This window comes from Chiloscyllium punctatum, chromosome 20 (assembly GCF_047496795.1).
Source record: "Chiloscyllium punctatum isolate Juve2018m chromosome 20, sChiPun1.3, whole genome shotgun sequence".
Classification (NCBI taxonomy): domain Eukaryota; kingdom Metazoa; phylum Chordata; class Chondrichthyes; order Orectolobiformes; family Hemiscylliidae; genus Chiloscyllium; species Chiloscyllium punctatum.
The window spans coordinates 13,575,727-13,595,673 of NC_092758.1; the positions used below are offsets into that span (position 1 = coordinate 13,575,727).

A 19,947-nucleotide genomic window follows, 5' to 3' on the forward strand; every position below is an offset into this window, starting at 1 on the left:
GTCTGTTTTGCAATTCAATGAGATCATGGCTGATCTGTGGCCTAATTTTATCTCCCTGCCTTAGACTCATATCCCTCAATATCTTTGCTCAATAAAAAGATTACCTCAAATTTAAAATTAACAATTGATCTAGCATCAACTGCCATTTGTGGAAAAAAAAAGTTCCAAATCCTTACCACCCTTTTTGTGTCAAAGTGCTTAACAGCTCTGATCAATGGTCTGGCTGCAATTCTCAGGCTATGCCCCCTAGTTCTAGAATCTCCAACTAGTGAAAAGTGTTTATCTTTATCTACCCTGTCTTTCCCAGTTAATACCTTAAAGACTGGGATCAGATCACATTTTAACCTTCTTAATTCTAGAGGGGAAAATGCCCAATTTGTATTATCCAGTCTCATATCCAGACTTCAGGATTTATCATTTGTGTAACCTACCCAACACTCCCTCCAAGGGTAATACATCCATGCTAAGGTGTGATGCCCATATCTGCTCAGTACTCTAAATTGGGTCTAACCTCAAGTTCTGAGGAAGGGTCACTCAAATGAAATGTTAACGGATTTCTCTTCAGAGATGCAGCGAGAACTGCCTTTGTTTTCTCTTCAAGATCAAATATCTTTGAAATATGGCTGATCCATTTAAAGAAACTGACTTCAAATAAAACAAAAAAGGGAGAGAAGGACAGTGCCATATAAGTAAAGGAAGCAATTTGAAGGACAAAACCGCAGTCTACAATCTTTCGATCAAACTGATATCCTCAATCAATCATTTCTGTGTAGGAGCAAATTATTGCAGATGCTGAAATTTGTACTGAAAACGAGAAAGGTGCTGGAGATCACAGCAGGTCAGGCAGCATTCATGGAGAGAAAGCTAAGCTTTCATTATTCTGGCTGCACGTAATCACAAGGTAGGAGAATAATGTTTTGCGTAAGCAACCAAGTCCAGCCAGTTGGAAAACAAAAGTCAATCAAAACATTTCTGGTTTCCATGCTTCAACTACGCAGTGCATCCGGATGGAAATTGCTGACCAGAGCAGCATTCCATTCTTATACGATAGCTGAATGCTTTCCACAGATCACCATTCTTCAAACTTACATGAGAAGAATAGAAGCGGTATTCACACTGCTACACCTTGGCATGAATTGCTAACTAAGAGAAAGTGAGATTTGCAGATGTTGGAGATCAGAGCTTAAAAATGTGTTGCTGGAAAAGCGCAGCAGGTCAGGCAGCATCAAAGGAGAAGGAGAATCGACGTTTCGGGCATAAGCCCTTCTTCAGGAATGAGGAGGGTGTGCCATGCAGGCTAAGATAAAAGGTAGGGAGGAGAGACTTGGGGGAGGGGTGTTGGGAATGCGATAGGTGGAAGGAGGTTAAGGTGAGGGTGATAGGCCAGAGAGGGGGTGGGGGCGGAGAGGTCGGGAAGAAGATTGCAGGTAAAGAAGGCGGTGCTGAGTCTGAGGGTTGGGACTGAGAAAAAGGTGGGGGGAGGGGAAATGAGGAAGCTGGAGAAATCTGCATTCATCCCTTGTGGTTGGAGCATTCCTAGGCGTAAGATGATGAGTTGCTCTTCCTCCAGGCGTCGTGTTGCCATGGTCTAGCGATGGAGGCGGCCAAGGACCTGCATGTCCTTGGCGGAGTGGGAGGGGGAGTTAAAGTGTTCAGCAAGTAGGCGGCCTGTCTCCCCAATGTATAGGAATGTTTCAGAGAACACTTCTGGGACACCCGCACCAACCAACCCAACTGCCCCGTGGCTGAACACTAACTCCCCCTCCCACTCCGCCAAGGACTTGCAGGTCCTTGGCCTCCTCCATCGCCAGACCATGGCAACACGACACCTGGAGGAAGAGCGACTCATCATCTTCCACCTAGGAACGCTCCAACCACAAGGGATGAATGCAGATTTCTCCAGCTTCCTCATTTCCCCTCCCCCCACCTTTTCTCAGTCCCAACCCTCAGACTCCGCACCGCCTTCTTGACCTGCAATCTTCTTCCCGACCTCTCCGGCCTATTACCCTCACCTTAACCTCCTTCCACCTATCGCATTCCCAATGCCCCTCCCCCAAGTCTCTCCTCCCTACCTTTTATCTTCGCCTGCTTGGCACACCCTCCTCATTCCTGAAGAAGGGCTTATGCCCGAAACGTCGATTCTCCTTCTCCATTGATGCTGCCTGACCTGCTGCGCTTTTCCAGCAACACATTTTTAAGCCATGAATTGCTAACTTCAGAAATAGATCAGCAGAAGATTACAAGGGGCATGGTGTGGGGATCCAGAATAACATTTGTCTTTAGGAAAATGTGAACTGCATCATGGATAAACACGCTGCCTGTATTCGAGCATAATAAAAATCATGAAAATTATCAAAGTGTAAAAGAAAGTCTTACATGTTGTTTGATATCTTCAAATTTCACCTGTTCCCAGTTCCTGATTGTTTTAATATATCTAAGTACTAGTTTCTTTAGATCCTTTATTTTGGTAGGTATTCAAAATTCATTGTTCTCAGCTCAACAATGCCAACCCTATCTGCTGTTGCTCCTCTACTCTATGGTTGTGATATCTAAAAAAAACAAATTCCCAAGTTTAATCGTGGTTCCTGTTGATGTTTTAATATTTTCCAGTCTTTAAATTGGCAGGGTACCTCGAATTTTACTGCAATAGTAGGAGCCTAGACTGGAATCAGACAGGAATGTTGACAATGTGACCCAAACACATTCCCATTCTCAATGCTCAGCTGCAATCAGAAAAACAATTCCTTGTAGTACAAGCAAATGCACGCATACCATGAAGAAATTTCATGTTTTGAGCATACTACCTCTGATCATTTGACATTATGCTTATCTGTTCTTTTTATTGCACAAAGAGATTTGGATTACTACACAGGTTATGCATTATTCATTTCAAAATTTGACTAATTCCACTCCAATTAGCCCTATCAAAGAATAACTACTCCTATGCGCTTGTAAAAATATAGTGAATCAAGATTCCTTCATCAAATATTTGTTATCCAATCAATCAAATTATTTGGCACAATATACTGAAATATACATTATTACATCCCACGTTCTGAAGCCATGAATCTTGGGATTGCTTTGAGCAAAGAAGGGGAGTTAAATTAATGAACCTCAGCAGTGATGACCCTGAAAATATTCTACACAGTATATGTTCTTTGCATACATTGATCTAAGTATCCTCTTTAGAAGTGTGAATGTAACGATGATTAATAAACATTAAACTACTGGAAGTGGCTTCTCTACTTCAGGACTGTCAGCTTATTTTATGTGAAACAAAGCCAAACAAAAACAAAACAAGGAGCGCAAAAAACTGAATTAAAAAATCATATGCTGGAAAAATATCAGCAGGTCTGGCGGTATGTATGCAGAGTGAAACAGAATTAACTTTTCAGGTTGATTCCCTTTCATCACCTGGTAAGTGATGGAATTTTAAGTGAGTGAAGTCAATTTGTGTTAGGCGGAAGAATAGAGTCATGAAATAACAGTGAGAATAGTCAAAAGGCATGACACTGGTAAAGTAGGAAACATGTTTCTAAAAGAATTGTGAATTGCACAATGAACAGGCTATACAGAAGCACAAACTAAAATTGCTGATTTCAAATGTTGATTCCAAAAAATAAAAAATGTATTTAATTGAAAGTGAAGATTCTGTTACTCGAGTTTACATTGAGCTCTATCTTTGGCTTCCATTTCACCCAGAGAGGTCAAGGTGAAGACTGAGAACAACTGATGATCAAAGTTCAGTGTCATGCTTAAGAAATGAACCGAGGTGCTTTGCAAATAGGTCACCCAATGTGACGCTAATCTGCTTAAATGTAAATCAGTGAGTACAGCAAATGCCATTCAACATGACAATGTTACACATTGCTTCATTTCAATTTTGTTCCACATCTTGTTTAGCATCACAAGATTTAGTTTTAATTCAGTTTTGCATTTACCAGCCAAGTCACACGATTGGACCATGGCCATTTTGCAGAATCTCTGCTGCTCAATAACCTTGCTGCTTGCAATCCAACTTGTGGCCTCCCTTGCAGAATCCCCTGCTGCCTTCCACTGCCACCCCTCCTTCTTGAATCCTCTGGAGCAATGCTAGGACTCTGACAAAGTAAGTAAAGACACTGACTATAAGATTGCCACCATGGCACTATTACATCAGGACCTGCACTTTCACATATTTACAGCTGTGTCTTCAAAACCAAAGTTCCCACTTAAGGAAGGTACTAGGTCCAGATCTAATCTGAAGCAGAGCTCTGGGGTTGTGAACCAGAGAGTGCTGACGTTGCAGAAGCAGCTAATGTTAGTATCCAACCCTGTTAAATAGGATGCTGGCTGCCTAGGAATTGTAAGTAATAATGCAGATATTAGGAATTAATAAGTTAATTATATTAAAAAAGCATCAGGAGGGTGTTTTCAAGTACAACCAAAAGAACATTAAAATGTACAAACCCCATTCCTGACACTGGATTTTTGGAAAAAAAAATTGCAAAATTAAATAAGGTATACAAAATTATGAGATTGACAGTTGATCCTGAGAATCTGATTGTCATGGCAAGTGTGTCCAAGAGCAGAGGGCGTAAATGCATGGTGATAAGCAAGTGATTTAGAAGAAACTTGGGAAAGAATGTTTTCTTCCAGAGAATGATAGAAATATGGAATGTTCTACCTGAGAGGGTGGTGGAGGCAGATAGTCTCACAACATTTAAAAAGCATCTAGATGAGCATTTAAAATGCCAGGGCAGAGTAGGCTATAGACCAAATGGTATTAGTGTAGTTTGGTGTCTTTTTGGTCAGCAGTGACGTAGTGGGTTTTTGGGCCTAGTTTCTGTGCTGTAGGACTATGACTCTAAAAGAGAATGTTAAAATGTACAAGGACTAGTGGTGCAGGGTAGTGGATCTCTTTCTGAGAGGTAGGAATGAGTTCACAATCTCACCTGCTCTAGAGGTGTGTTATAATAAGTATGAACAGGTTGGTTAAAAGCAAACTTTAAATGTATAGGGCTATTCTGGGGCAATGTTAGTGTCCCAACTTCTGTGTTAGGTCCAACTTCAGGCTGCACCTGCCCTGGAGAAGTGCCAAAACATGCCTTAGCAGGATGATTAAAAATAAACCAGCCCAGAGGGAAAGAAAGTGTATCTGCATTGACAGGCAATGTGAAGAAAAAGTTGTCTAAATTACAGTAAACTCATTATCTGGGACCCAACCACCCAGAATTCTCATACAACTGGCAAAAATTTCAAAAGTAAATTTACCATTTTTATTAAGTTTCTTCAAAAATGCCTTTCTGAACTTGCATGACAAATTCTGACGCACAGCCATTTACCTGCCATGCTGCTCAAGATGCAAGTTGCATTAGGTTTGTTGATGACCTTGATGAAATACAATCAACTTTTCTAGAACTGAGGGAGTATATTGTTCTCCTTGTGACATTTAGATTTACAACTTTTTTCCTCCCCAAAAGAGTACGAGAGAGAGAGAGAATACACTGCATTTCATTTCTAGAAGGGTATTGCTCATGCATCTGGTACACCCATTCCCTATACATATCGTTTAACATTCAGCTTGCTATATTTTGGTCTCAATACATGCTTCACTAATAATCTAGGATTCTCTAACACTGAGTCGGGACTTCTGTAAGATGCCCTCACTACAGTTTCATCCCCAGTGTCCCCTCCAGAACACACTTTCACAGCAAGGTTCAAAAAAGCAAAGTGGAGAGATAGGAGCAGGATGTTTGGTGAGAACAAAAGGTTGTGTCTGATAGCAGAGTCCTTCAGAAGGGTCTGCAACAAGCAGGCCAGTCAGAGATCAGGATGTGTAGGGAACAGGAGGTTTGGTAATCAGAATTGGTGGTAAGCAGGCTCAGCAATGACCTGTGGGTTAACATTGCTTCTACGGAATATTTTACCAATATAGGTCTTTAGCAACAAAATACTTCAACTTAGAGCAAAATGATTTTTTTTAAAACAAAGTCCGACAGAACCCAAGTTATAGCTTTTACATTGGTGTTAATAGAAAATCATTGCAAGTCCTTTCAGTGTAAGGTGAGATTGTCAGGAACACAACTGCAAGTTGAAGTGAGGACAGTGAGTACAGTATACTTAACTGAAAGATAAAAAAGTAAACTGTCTCACCAAGGAGGAATGTTTAAGGTAATGGATGATCAAAGGAAGGATGAAAAGGACAGATTTTGCATCTACTGTACTTGCATGCTAAGGCATGGGAAGGAGAAACTGAGGACGGACCAGATTTCATGGAGAGAGCAACCCCTTTCGAATGCTGGAAAAAGAGGGAAAGATGTGTTGGATGGTGACATCACTGGAGGTGGTTGATTAGAAGACAATGATCTGCTGAACATGGAGGATGAAAGGTGACAGGAAAACCCCTTCAGTTTTGGTAGGTCAGTAAGGAGAATTATTAAAACTGCATGAAATAGAATGGGTACAGTACAATTTTGTGTCAACTACAAAGGGGATACTTTCAGCTGAGGAGAAAGGAGAAGAAATTGGAAGTAATGTATGAAAGAAATGTTTCATTATAACAAATGCAACAGAATAGTTTTGTGCAAGGGAAATCGTCTCTCACAAACGTGACTGAGTTTTTTTGAGGAAGTAACCAAAACGGTAGAGCAGTAGGCATTTTATATGCAGACTTTAGTAAAGCATTTGGTAAGATTACTCATTAGCCTACTATGTGGAAAGTTAGAACACATGGGATTCAGGGGGGAGCTTGACAACTGGATACAAAATTGACTTGACAGTAGGATAGAAACGGTCGTGGCAGAGGGTTGTTTATCGGACTGGGGGCCTGTGACCAGCAGTGTTCCGCAGGATCGGTATTGCATCCACTTTTGTTTGTCATTTATGGAAATGATTTGGATGAGAATATAGAAGACACCTTTAATAAGTTTGCAGATGACACCAAAATTGGTGGTAGAGTGAACAGTGAAGAAGGTTATTTTACGATTACAAAGAGATCTTGACCAGTTGAATCAATGGGCTGAAGAGTGGCAGATAGAATTTTATTTGGATAAATGCATGGTGTTTCAGTTTGGCAAAAACAAACAAGGCAGGACTTACAGAATTAACGTAGGGCCCTGGGTAGTGTGGTAGAACAGAGAGACCAAGGGATTCAGATACTTAATTCTATGAATTCTGCATCACAGGTAGACAGGGTCACAAGGGTGGTGCTTCGCACTGCCTTCACTGCTCAGGCCTCTGAACATGGGAGCTGAGATGCCTTACTGAGATTGCACAGAAAATTGGTGAGGCTTCTTCCGGAGTACTGGGTGTAGTTCTGTTATAGGAATTATATTATTAAACTAGAGAGGGTTCAGAAAATATTTACAACAATGTTGCCTGGAATGGAGGATTTGATTTATACAAACAGACTGGATAAACTGGGATGTCTTTCACTGCAGCATAGGAGATTGAGGTGTGCCCTTAAAGTGGTTTACAAAATTTTGAGGGGCATAGAAAAGATCTTTTCCCCAAGGTAGGGGTTTTCAAAAACTAGGGGGCATATTCCAAGGTGAGAGGAGAAAAATGTAAAATGGACAAGGGGCAATTTGGGTTTTTTTGCACACAATAGTTTGTGCACAGAAAGAACTTCCAGAGGAAATAGTGCATGCAGATACAATTAAAACATTTGAAAGATATTTGGATAAGTACATGAATTGGAAAGGTTTGGAGGAATATGGGCCAAGCGATAGCAGGTGGGACTAGTTTAGTTTGGGAACATGGTGGGCAGGACTAGTTGGACCGACGGGTTTGTTCCATGCTGCATGACTCTTAAAGGGTAAACATAGAATGAAACATATGATGAAGTGTAGTTAAAGTAGCTGTGGGTGTCAATGGATCTAGAGTGAATACTGGTTTTGAACAGAAACAGAGGAAAGGAAGCAAAATTGGAAAATAGTCTATGTGAAAGAGAGAAGGATAAAAAATGTGACATGTTTAGTTCAGAAAACTGGACCAATACATCAATGTAACAACAAAATGAAAAAAAAAACGCAAGAAGGAGATGGTTCCTGATTAGGAATGCAAAGAATATTCCACATATCCTCAGACCAACCTCGTGTGGAGTGGAGGTCAAGCAAAATTAAGTGTTCATTGCAGGAAGGTGATGCAAGGGCAAGGAAACTGGAAACCGTTAATGAGAAATTTTGGGGGCGGCACTGCTGCCTCACAGTGCCAGAGACCCGGGTTCAATTCCCGCCTCAGGCAACTGTCTGTGTGGAGTTTGCACATTCTCCCAGTGTCTGCATGGGTTTCCTCCGGGTGCTCCGGTTTCCTCCCACAGTCCAAAAAAGAAAAAAGTGCAGGTTAGGTGAATTGGCCATGCTAAATATTCTTGTAGTTTTAGGTGAAGGGGTAAATGTAGGGGAATGGTTCTGGGTGGATTGCTCTTCGGAGGGTTGGTGTGGATTTGTTGGGCTGAAGGGTCTGTTTCCACACTGTAAGTAATCTAAAAGATCTAATCTAATCTAATCTAAAAGAGGACATTGGAAGAGTCTCAGATGAAGGTGGGAAATGACTGGACATAAGCAAGATAAAAGTAGGAAATGGGATTAGTTCAGTGGAATAGGAACAGACTGAAACAAATTGGAGTGCCAGGATGGTCCCAACTGGGGATCTTGGAAAGGAAATAAAAATGGGTTATTCTGAACTGGAGAACAGAGATTGGACGTTGTGATTGGAGAAAACTTTTAGAGGAGTTAGGGTCATGACGGTCTTGGAAATGCTTTATTTAGACACGTAGAAATAAAATGTATATAAAAAGTATTGCACATTTCTCCTGCATACATCTTTAAGCTACATGCAAGGAGACATAATGGGCCAGAGGATATTAAAATTTCATCCATACAGTATTCACAAAATACAACAACAGCAGTATAGCAGGAGTAGCAAGGCAATAGCTTATCGTTTTTTTTTGGGGGGGGGGATGTGGGGGCAAGAGCACAAAATATTGTTCATTTGCAATTATTTAATCCTCCATTAGGAGAAAAAACAAATCATGAAAAGACATAATATAGAGCTGTCAGTAAATTCTGAAACAAAAGAATTGGCCAAATTCATACATCAGCAACTTGCTTATAGAGGCACAGAGATGTACAGCATGGAAACAGACCCTTCAGTCCACTCGTCCACGCTGACCAGATATCCCAAACCAACCTAGTCCTACCTGCTAGTACCCGGCCCATATTCCTCCAAATCCTTTCTTTTCATACATCCATCCAGATGCCTTTTCAATGTTGCAATTGTACTAGCCTCCACCATTTCATCTGGTAGCCCATTCCATATACGCACCACCCGTTGATTGAAAACAGTTGCCCCTTAGGTCACTTGTATATCTTTCCCATCTCACCCTAAACCTATTTTACCCCTCAGCCTCCGATGCTCCTAGTTAACAGCTCTAGTTAATCTCTCCATGTCTCAAATCCTCCAACCCTGGCAACATCCTTGTAAATCTTTTCTGAACCCTTTCAAGTTTCACAACATCTTTTCAATAGGAAGGAGACCAGAATTGCACGCAATATTCCAAAAGTGGCCTAACCAACGTCATGCATAGCCGCAACATGACCTCCCAACTCCTGTACTCAATACTCTGACCAATGAAGGAAAGCATACCAAACGCCTTCTTCCTATCTAACTGCGACTCTACTTTCAAGGAGCTATGAACCTGCACTCCAAGGTCTCTTTGTTCAGCAACACTCCCTAGGACCTTACCATTAAGTGTATAAGTCCTGCTAAGATTTGCTTTCCCAAAATGCAACACTTCATATTTATATAAATTAATCTACTTCAAATATGTTATTAGTCATAGTTCAGTTACCAATATTTGAAGCACTTTTTAAAAAACAGACTGTGGCAATAAACAAAAATGATAGTATCAGTCAACTGAAACAAACAAGATCTAGAATGGAGGTGGGGATGGGGTAAAAGGAACAGCACTGAACGCAACATAAGAGGGACAAAATATTTCACATATTACAGGTGAGGAAAGTCAGCTATTTGTCTATTTTAGAAGAAAAAAATGACAACCTCATGCATTCTAAATCATAATTATCAATAAAAATTAAGGTCACAATACAGTTGTTACAGCCAATGTGTACCACAGACTCTTCTTCAGAAAACTACCTTGGAAGTCAAATAACAAAGTGCAATTTAGTTTCTGCTAAGTCACACAGGAATTCTAATTTAACTGTAGTTACAAACATTTATTTGCAATGTTGGAAAGTTCACAAGAAACACAGTTGCAAGAATTGGTCATTTCTAATGAAGAGCTTATGCTCAAAACGTTGACTCTCCTGCTCCTCAGTTGCTGCCTGACTGGCTGTGCTTTTCCAGCACCACACTCTCGATTCTAATCTAAGGCTGTCCATTCTATGTAAACTCTCTAGCCACATACTCAATTTTTGTATTCTCATGCTCACTAGCACATGGCACTAGTAATAACCAGAGATTAAAAAGGGCCCCAAAGGCAGTTTTCTCTTTCCCAGTTCCCTAAAATGTGCTTTCAAGAGGCAAAATTAAAAAAAAGTAACTCTAACCTATGGCAATGATACAATGCAGATCACAACTGCCGGTAACACTTCCTGTAGATGTGCTAGTCTGAGCCACATGGTGTCCAGGACTTTCCATATGCTTTATAGCCAAACATCCTGCCATATACAAACTATTTATTACAAGTAGAATAACCCATCAATCAGGTTTTTCCCCTGTAATGAAGTTGCCTACAGTCATACTAGTCTGAAAACGCCCGATCTCGGAAGGTAAGCAGACTCAAGCCTGGTTAGTACTTGGATGGGAGACCGTCTGGGAATACTAGATGAAGTAGGCTTTTAAAAAAAAGGGTGGCACGGTCACTCAGTGGTTAGCACGGCTGCCTCACAGCACCAGGATCCCAGGTTCAATTCCAGCCTTGGGTGACTGTCTTGTGGGGTCTGCACATTCACCCAGTGTCTGCGTACGTTTCCTCTAGGTGCTTCGGTTTCCTCCCACAGTCCAAAGATGTGCAGGGCAGGTGAATTGGCCATGCTAGATTGCCCAGTGTTAGGTGCGTTAGTCAGAGGGGAAATGGGTCTGGGTGGGTTGCTTGTCGGAAGGTCTTTGTGGACTGGTTGGGCCAAAGTGCCTGTTTCCACACTGTAGGGAATCTAATCTAATAATCAAGTTGAAAAGAGGCAGGAAAGTTAACACCTGATTTACATCCAGTTTCCCGTTCAGTCCAAGCGATTCTCAGATTGGCATAATGATACCAAAGTCTCAGAGATACAAACTCTGGTATAACTACAGAAATCAGTGCTTCCAAATAAACCTGTTGCACTGTAACCTGGAGTTGTGTGATTTTTAACCTTGACCACCCCAGTCCAACACCAGCACGTCCAAATTATAGAAATCAGATTAAACTAGATAACTAACTTCAGATGCTCTTCAATTGAAGTCCATGTATCCTATCTAAATTTGAAGGAAATACAAACTTTGCTTTCAAAACAATTTTTATAGTTAAATGCAAACTTTGCTGAATCTTTAGAAAGAGATTGAACCACAAGATTCCCTCAAAGTTGCAGCTTCTCATTCCAAGCCACACACTTCACATTTACAATACACACAGAAAAACAGATCTCACGGAGCGAGTTTGGAGAAGATTTGTAGCTCAGGTTGAGGTTTTGGACGTTGGTTTGCTCACTGAGCTTGCAGGTTATTTCCAGACGTTTCATTACCCTACTAGGTAACATGTTCAGTGGGCCTCAGGCAAAGCAATGCTGAAAATTCCTGCTTTCTATTTATATGTCTGGGTTTCTTTGGGTTGGTGACATCATTTCCTGAGGTGATGCCACTTCCTGTTCTTTTCTCGGGGGTGGTAGATGAGGTCTAACTCGATGTGTTTATTGATAGAGTTCTGGTTAGAATGCCATGCTTCCATGAATTCTAGACTACTCAGACCCCTTGGCATTATGGTCGCCCACAAACCCACCAATACACTAAAACAGCAGCTAACGAACTTGAAAGACCCTATACAGACGAGCAAAACTAATGTCATTTACAAAGTACCGTGCAAGGACTGTAACAAACACTACATTGGACAGACAGGCAGAAAACTAGCCACCAGGATACATAAACATCAACTAGCCACAAAACAACATGACCCTCTCTGACTAGTATTCTCACATACGGATGAGGAAGGACACCACTTCGACTGGGACAACACACCCATCCTATGACAAGCCAAATAAAGAATTCCTAGAAGCATGGCATTCCAACCAGAATTCTATCAACAAACACATCGAGCTAGACCACATCTACCACCCCCTGAGAAAAGGAACAGGAAGTGACTTCACCACAAGAAATAACATCACCAACCCAAAGAAACCCAAACATATAGATAGAAATCAGGAATTTTCAGCATTGCTTCGCCTGAGGCCCACTGAAGACGTTACCTAGTAGGGTAACGAAATGTCTGGAAATGAACCTTCAAGCTCAGCAAGCAAACCCACATCCAAGATCTCACATTTGCATTGAATATATAAAATGACAAAGAAAAATATGTATGTGTTGTTCAGCCTTTCATGATTCTGGTGAAACTAATACCATACTGCTTTGAGATTCACTTTAATTAAGAATGACTATGCTGGAATAAAATCTAATAATGTTTCTTAACCTGGTGATACTTTATCTTTCAGTACATATTCTAAATCAAACCCAAATGCTCCAATGAGAGTCAACATGAACAGATATATTAAGCTTGGACATCTCTGCAAACATCCCAGTTTATGGAAAGTGTAACACTGACAACAATGAATGCCAGTAAATGAATGGTAGAATTTTTAAAATATAAATTTGGGGACCTTCCCAAATTAAAAATCAAGCATAAGAATGATTAAGGAATGCAGTGTCACATGCTTGTTCACAGTCTTCTTAAATTAGTTTTTGTCTAAATTTCAAATATCATATTATACCCTCCACACTAACAACCTGCTGTTTTAAGCTACTTATAAAAAAAATCACTATTTCAAAAACCATTAAATATCATCCATAATCACAAGTTAAACCAAACTAACATGATTTTCAAACAAAAATGTTTTCTATGAAAGGGCAATGTTTCTGAAAGTCAATCAAAAGGCATCACATTCCTCAGTGTAATTCATACATTAATATTTATAAATAACTGCATGAAATACAATCACAACATGGGAGGTTAATTTTCAATCATATATGAGTGGCAGCTTAGCAATAGATCAGCAAGGACAGAAGTTTTAACCAAATAGAAATTTCTGCTTTCTACCACCTTCATCAGCAAGTTCTGCAGACGAGTAAATAAACAAACATATCACATAAATAACAATTACATTAAAAATTTAGATACAAATTCATACCTTTACGTAAACTTTATGTTTATGCAATATTACGTTCATGGTATTGTGATTCAGCACATTCTCAAGACAAGATATGGTTTCTAAATCATAGCAGGGTGGAAATAAGTTTCCAACCCCCATTGCAGAACATTAGATAGTCATCAGAACGCATCTTTATTCACAAAGTAATTGCCTTGTTTCTCCAGGGTTGTTCATGGCATAGCATTTGCCCACCCATTATCTATTTCGAGCCATAATTTACTTGGAGCAATTTCATTATTTCTTTTCTTTATGGGAAAAGGCATTTTTGGAATGTAGGAATTACTGGAAGGAGGACCAAGGTCCATCCAGTTGGTTTTTCCCCCAACTTTCCTGACAGTACAATAAAAATGCAGTTGATGACTCACCATAACAATAAATTTTGATCATCAAATGCAGGCAAGAGGTGAAAAAAAAGCTCCAGTAATCAAAGGTGGCAGATTTCAACAAACAGCAGTGTACCAACTGACCTGTAGTCTTACATTTTTAAAAACTAATTTATGGGATGAGGGCATTACTAGTTTTGGCACTTATTGCCTATCCCTAATTGCCCAAGGAGCGTTAACAGTGAACCACATTGCTGAGGATCTGGAGTCACATGCACACAGATCAGCCAAGGATGGCAGTTACTCTCCCTAAAAAGGTAATTTGTGAACCAGATGTATTTCTCCTGACAATGAATTCATGGTCAGACTTTTAATTCCAGATTTTTTAAAAAATAGAATCCAAATTCCACCATCTGCCATGGTGGGAGGTGAACCCAGGTACCAGAACATTGCCTGGGTCTCTGGATTTACAGTTCAGCCACAATACCATTGCCTCCCCCAAACGATGTCAACTGATCAGGGATAATGTAGGCCCTAAACACTAGGAAGAACCACAGTACACTGCCCTTCAAAATATTGCATTTTTAAACTTGGAATGCAAATGAGGTCTCAGTCTAATAGCTCATCAGCCTCCAACAATGCAGAGCTCCCTTTATACTGCACTGGCTGTTAGCCTAGATTTTTGTGCTGAACTCAGGACTTGAACTTTCAATCCTCTATTCAGAAAGGAACAGTGCTACTAACTGTACCATGGAAGCCAATGTCTTAATTTGATGTAAACTTCACGTAAGAAGTGCTTATTCCTGTGTTATTATCAAACTTTTAGAAAAAAAATTACACTCTCTCCAATACAACACTGAATAGCTTCATAACATTTCATTAGGTTCGCTGATGCCCTAGTGCAAGTACGAGTAAAACAGGTGCAAATGTTGTGGGAAATTCAATCCAGAGCAATGAAACAACAGTACCACAAGAAACAAACCTTAATCTTGAACATCAGTGACAACTGAATGAGAAGCGCAAATGCTGCAAAAAACAAAAATGCTTCTTGCAACAAATTACACTAACCTGTAGTTACAACACATTCCCTGCACTACAAATGGGGTTTCCGTTTTACAATGCGAAAACGTCCTTTTTTTAAAAAAAACTGGACTACAAATTTAAACTTTACAAGTGAGCTAAGCTCTACTCATACCCATCTTCTCAATTGCACCCGCTTTATTGAGCTTGGACCCTTCACTTAAACAACATCTTAAGCTGAAACAAAGAGAGCAAAAAAAAGCCAATGTCAGACAAATAATCTGAACCAAGAGGATCTGAGGGGTGCAGGGGAAAACTAACTTATCAGCTTTAAATTGAAGAGATTTGGTTGGCTTACAGAATTATCTCAAAAGCTATTAATTTTAGAAAAAGACTTAGAAAGGCAATTATTGCGTTTTAATATTAGATATTTCACTGCCACCTGGACGGTGGGATGCAGAGCTTTGTATGGCATTCAAGAACAAATGCAAAGGTCTTTTTTGTACCCCAATGAGATGAGGATGCCTCACAAACATTATCTCAAACATCAGAGAGAAAACCCACATGAGTACCAAAACTAAACAATTTTGCAGCTGCCAGGCATGACTGATGTATTGCAAAGCAAAAATAAGGAATAATGCAACAGCGAGTTAAAAAAAAAATCACACAACACCAGGTTATAGTCCAACAGGTTTATTTGGAAGCACTCGCTTTTGGAGTGCTGCTCCTTCATCAGGTGGTTGTCCATCTAATGAAGGAGCAGTGCAACGAAAACTAGAACTTCCAAATAAACCTGCAGGACTATAACCAGGTGCTGTGTGATTCTTAACTTTGTACACCCCAGTCCAACACCAGCGTCTCTAAATCATGAAGACCTTTTTGAGAAGTTGATGGGCACTACTTACACACACATATTTCACATTTAAGATTTTCAACATCTGAAGCATTTACCTCGTATTATGAATTCCACTGTCACAATCTGACATTGAAACTCTGCGCCACACATGAAATGGGAACAATATTTTCACTTTTTAAACTCCCCTACCACCTCCATGTTTAGCTCCTCGCTACATTATTCACACGTTGCAGGGTTATCCATTCCTCTCTATGTATTTATACTCCCTCTCTATTCTTGTAATATTCTCCAACCTATGCCATCTTCTATATCTCGGTAACATTCTCCAGTCTCTACAATGCTCCCTATTGACGTAATATTCTCCAGACGACACAAGTGGCATTAAGTGTGCCATAACCTTGATTCCCCTTAATGTCCCCATATCCTGCTCAATGTAGTCTCTGTGGTGATCTGCAGCTCTACATCCACACAGTTGCCTGGAGTCTAATCCAGTCACCTCCATATCTGTAACCTCCTCCAAAGCTAAATCCATTCTGCCCACTAAAATTCAGCGCACGTCCAACTATCCTTAGCATCCTCCAGGCCATGAATGCCTCCCTCTTTACTTAACCTCCATCCTTCCCTTTAACCCCCACTATCGCTGAGACACTCCCTGTATGTCCACCTGCTGGGTAAATTGTCCCCTCCCCACCTCTCTCTCAAATGTGGTGGTTAATTCCGATCCATCTCTCAGCTGGAGATCCCCCACCTCCTCTCCACTGCATCTCTGACACTTCCCAGCTGAACTACCCCCTGCCCCTCTGCTGCTGGACCAGCTCTCGGCTTTACCTGAGCGCTGGCTATGGTTAACGTGGCACCCCCCCCCCCGAGTTACCTTCGTGGGACATGGTGATGGGCTTCTCGCCCGACACGTTGTGGTAAATGACCACGGCCGCCGCCTTCTGGGCGGCCGCCAGCAGGATCTTCTGCTTGAAGGTGCAGTTGCCCCGGCTGAGCAGCGCGATCCAGCGCCGGGTGTCGGGCGGCACCGCGAACCGGGTGCGCGGCTCGCAGCCCTGCAGGTTGCGGGCTCTGCCGGGCGCCCGCGCGGGCACCAGCACCGTGCCGCCCTCCAGCCCTTCCTTCGGCGAGTCGCGCCCGTAGCGGCCGTGCTCGCCGCGGTCGGGCAGCAGCACCCGCTGCCCGCTGGCCCGGTCCACGTAGGACACCTTCACCGCGGCGATCACCAGCTCGTCCTTGACGCTGTCGTGGTCCGGGGGCTCGGTCTGGCTCTGGCTCTGGCTCCGGGCCCGCCCGGGGAACACCAGCAGCAGCAACAAGTAGGCGGCGGGAAGCACGGGCGGCGGCCGCGCGCGGGTCGCCCGCTCCATCCTCGAGCACGTTTCCAACCGCCGCTTTTCACCTCCCTCGGGCCGCCCACGGTAACACAACAAAACGATCGCGTCCCCGATTAAAACCGGCACCACTTCATCTCAGCATTGTTTTTTTTCTCTCTCTCTCTTCCCTCCATCGCCCAGACAGAGACGTTGTCGATTTAAAATTATTTTTTAAAAAAACCCCGAATCCCGGTCGGCTTGACTTCCCGCGTGCCCCCGTCCAACACTGTCGCCCCTGGGCTTTTGACAGCCCGGGCACCGAGAGCCCAGGCGCATGCGCGACACCCAGGCGGGACTCCCCTGCACACCAAAACCCCCGCAACCAGCCGAGCATGCGCAGCCCTGCCCCCCCCCGTCCCACCTGCCGTCCAAGCGTCCTCGCCCCCGCCCCTTTCCTCCCCTATCCGCCCCGCCCCTTTCCTCCCCTAATCGCCCCGCCCCTTTCCAAGTGAAAGTGAGGAATGCAGATGCTGGAGGTCAGGGGTAGAGGGTGGGATGCTGGAGAAGCACAGCAGGTCAGGCAGCATCCGAGGAGCAGGAGAATCGACGTTTCGGGCAAGAGTCCTTCATCAGGGATGAGGCTTCTGAGCCGAGGGGGTCGAGAGATAAATGGGAGGGGGCTGGGGCTGGAGTTGGAGGGGGGAAGGTAGCTGATAGTGATAGGTGGATGGAGGTGGGGTAATGGTAATAAGTCGGAGAGGAGGGTGGAGCAGAAAAGGTGCAGGAAGATGAACAGGTAAGGACACGTCAAGAGGGCAATGCCAGATCAGAACTGGAATAAGATGGGGGTGGAGAAATGAGGAAACTGGTGAAATCCACATTGATGCCATGTGGTTGGAGGGTCCCAAAGGGGATGAGACATTCTCAATCCTGGCATCTGGTGTTTAGGGTGTGGTGATGGAGGAGGCGCAGGACCCAAATGTCCTTGGCAGAGTGGGAGGAAAAGTTTAAGTGTTCAGCCATGTGTGGTGGGATTGGTTGGTGCGGGTGTCCCAGTTATATTCGCTGAAGCACTCTGAAAGTAGAAGTCCTGTCTCCTTAATGTAGAGGAGACTACAGAGGGAGCAACAGATACAGTAAGTGACATGTGTGGAAGTGCAGATAAAACTCTGATGGATGTGGGAAGGCTCCTTCAGGGTCTTGGATGGAGATGAGGGGGAAAGTGTGGGCGCACGTTTTGCCATTTCTGCAGTGGCAGGAGAAAGAGCCAGGAAGGGAGGGTGGTTTTAATTGGGGGGGGCATGGACCTGACAAGGGAGTCATAGAGGGAATGGTCTTTACGGAAAGCGGATGGGGTGGGGAGGTAAATATACCTTTGGTGGTGGGGTCTGTTTGTAGGTGGTGAAAGTGGCAGAGGATGATGTGATGTGTGCAGAGGTTGGTGGGGTGGAAGGTGAGGACCGGGGATTTCTGTTCTTGTTGTGATTTGAGGGGTGGTTCGAGGGCAGAGGTACGGGAAGTAAATGAGATGTGCTGGAGGACATCATCGACCACGTGGCAGGGGAAATTGCAGTCTTTGAAGAAGGAAGCCATCTGGTGTGCTCTCTGGTGGAACCAGCCCTCCTGGGAGCAGATGCGGTGGAGGCAGAGGAATTGGGAATAAGGGATAGCATTTTTCTGTTATTCTCAATTCCTCTGCCTCAGCTGCATCTGCTCCCAGGAGGACTAGTCCAACCACAGAGCACACCAGATGGCCTCCTTCTTCAAAGACTGCAATTTCCCCCCCCCACATGGTTGATGATGCCTTCCAGCACATCTCATCCACTTCCTGCACCTCCGACCTTGAACCCCACCTCTCCAGCTGCAACAAGAACAGCAACTGGTCCTCACCTTCCATCCCATCAACCTCCGTATACATCACATCATCCTCTGCCATTTCCGTCACCTACAAACGCACTCCACTACCAGGGATATACTTCCTTCCCCACCCCTATCCGTTTTCTGTAAAGACCATTCCCTTCACGACTCCCTTGTCAGGTCCACGCCCCCCACTAACCCACCTTCCCCTCCTGACACCTTCCCCTGCTATCGCAGGAATTGCAAAACCTACGCCCACACCTCCCCCCTCATCTCCGTCCAAGGCCTCAAAGTAGCCTTCCAAATCCATCAGAGTTTTACCTGCACTTCCATATATCATTTTTTGTATCCATCGCTCCCGATGCGGTCTCCTCTACATTGGGGAGCCAGGATACCTTCTTGCACAGCACTTCAGAGAACATCTCCAGGACACCCACACCAATCAACCCCACTGCCCCGTGGCCGAACACCTCAACTCCCCCTCCCACACTGGCAAGAACATGCAGGTACTGGGCCTCCTCCATTGCCACACCTTAACCACGCAACGTCAGAAGGAAGAATGCCTCATCTTCTGCCTTGGGACCCTCCAATTACATGACATCAATGTGGACTTCACTTGTTTCCTCATTTCCCCTCCCCCCACCTTATTCCCAGTTCCAACCTTCCAACTCGGCACCACCCTCATGATCTGTCCTACTTGTCCATCTTCCCTCCCACCTTTTCCGCTCCATCCCTCTCTCGGATCTATCAACATTAGTCCCACCTCCACCTACCTCTTGCGCTCTCAGCTCCCTTCCCCCAGCCCCAACCCCCTCCCATTTATCTCTCTAACCCCTCTGCTCACAATCCTCATTCCTGATGAATGTCTATTACCCGAAACGTCAATGCTCCGGCTCCTCAGATGCTGCCTGACCTGCTGGACTTTTCCAGCACCACTCTCTCAACCCCACTCCTTTCCAGCTGAGTATGCGTACACAAGCCTCAACCCTGCCTACTGAGCATGCATCCTTGCCCCCACCCCTTCACTGTTGACTGGATGTAGTGCATGTGCACTGCTGTCTTTCGAGCAGGTGTGCCTCCTAGCACAGGTGGATTCTGACATCCATGGGCGATTATGTACCACAACAACAACTTGCATGGAGACTGCAGTTTAACAGCAACTTTAAATACTTTTA

General features: G+C 43.4%; 1 protein-coding gene and 1 pseudogene across 5 annotated transcripts in view; one reads left to right on the forward strand and one right to left on the reverse strand.

Annotated features, from left to right (window-relative positions):
* rnf130 (ring finger protein 130) overlaps positions 1-17,278 on the reverse strand; it is a 166,631-nt gene extending 149,353 nt beyond the window's left edge. For 2 of the 5 annotated variants that reach the window (XM_072590351.1, XM_072590350.1), the window contains exon 1: positions 16,474-17,277. In XM_072590351.1, the coding sequence (XP_072446452.1) occupies positions 16,474-16,969 (496 nt within the window). In that variant the 5' untranslated portion in view covers positions 16,970-17,277. Of the gene's footprint in view, positions 1-16,473 lie in introns of all 5 variants that reach the window. The other 3 variants (XM_072590354.1, XM_072590352.1, XM_072590355.1) reach the window with 2 other exon arrangements.
* LOC140492338 (5S ribosomal RNA) lies at positions 10,735-10,843 on the forward strand (annotated as a pseudogene).
* Positions 17,279-19,947: the final 2,669 nt, after the last annotated feature.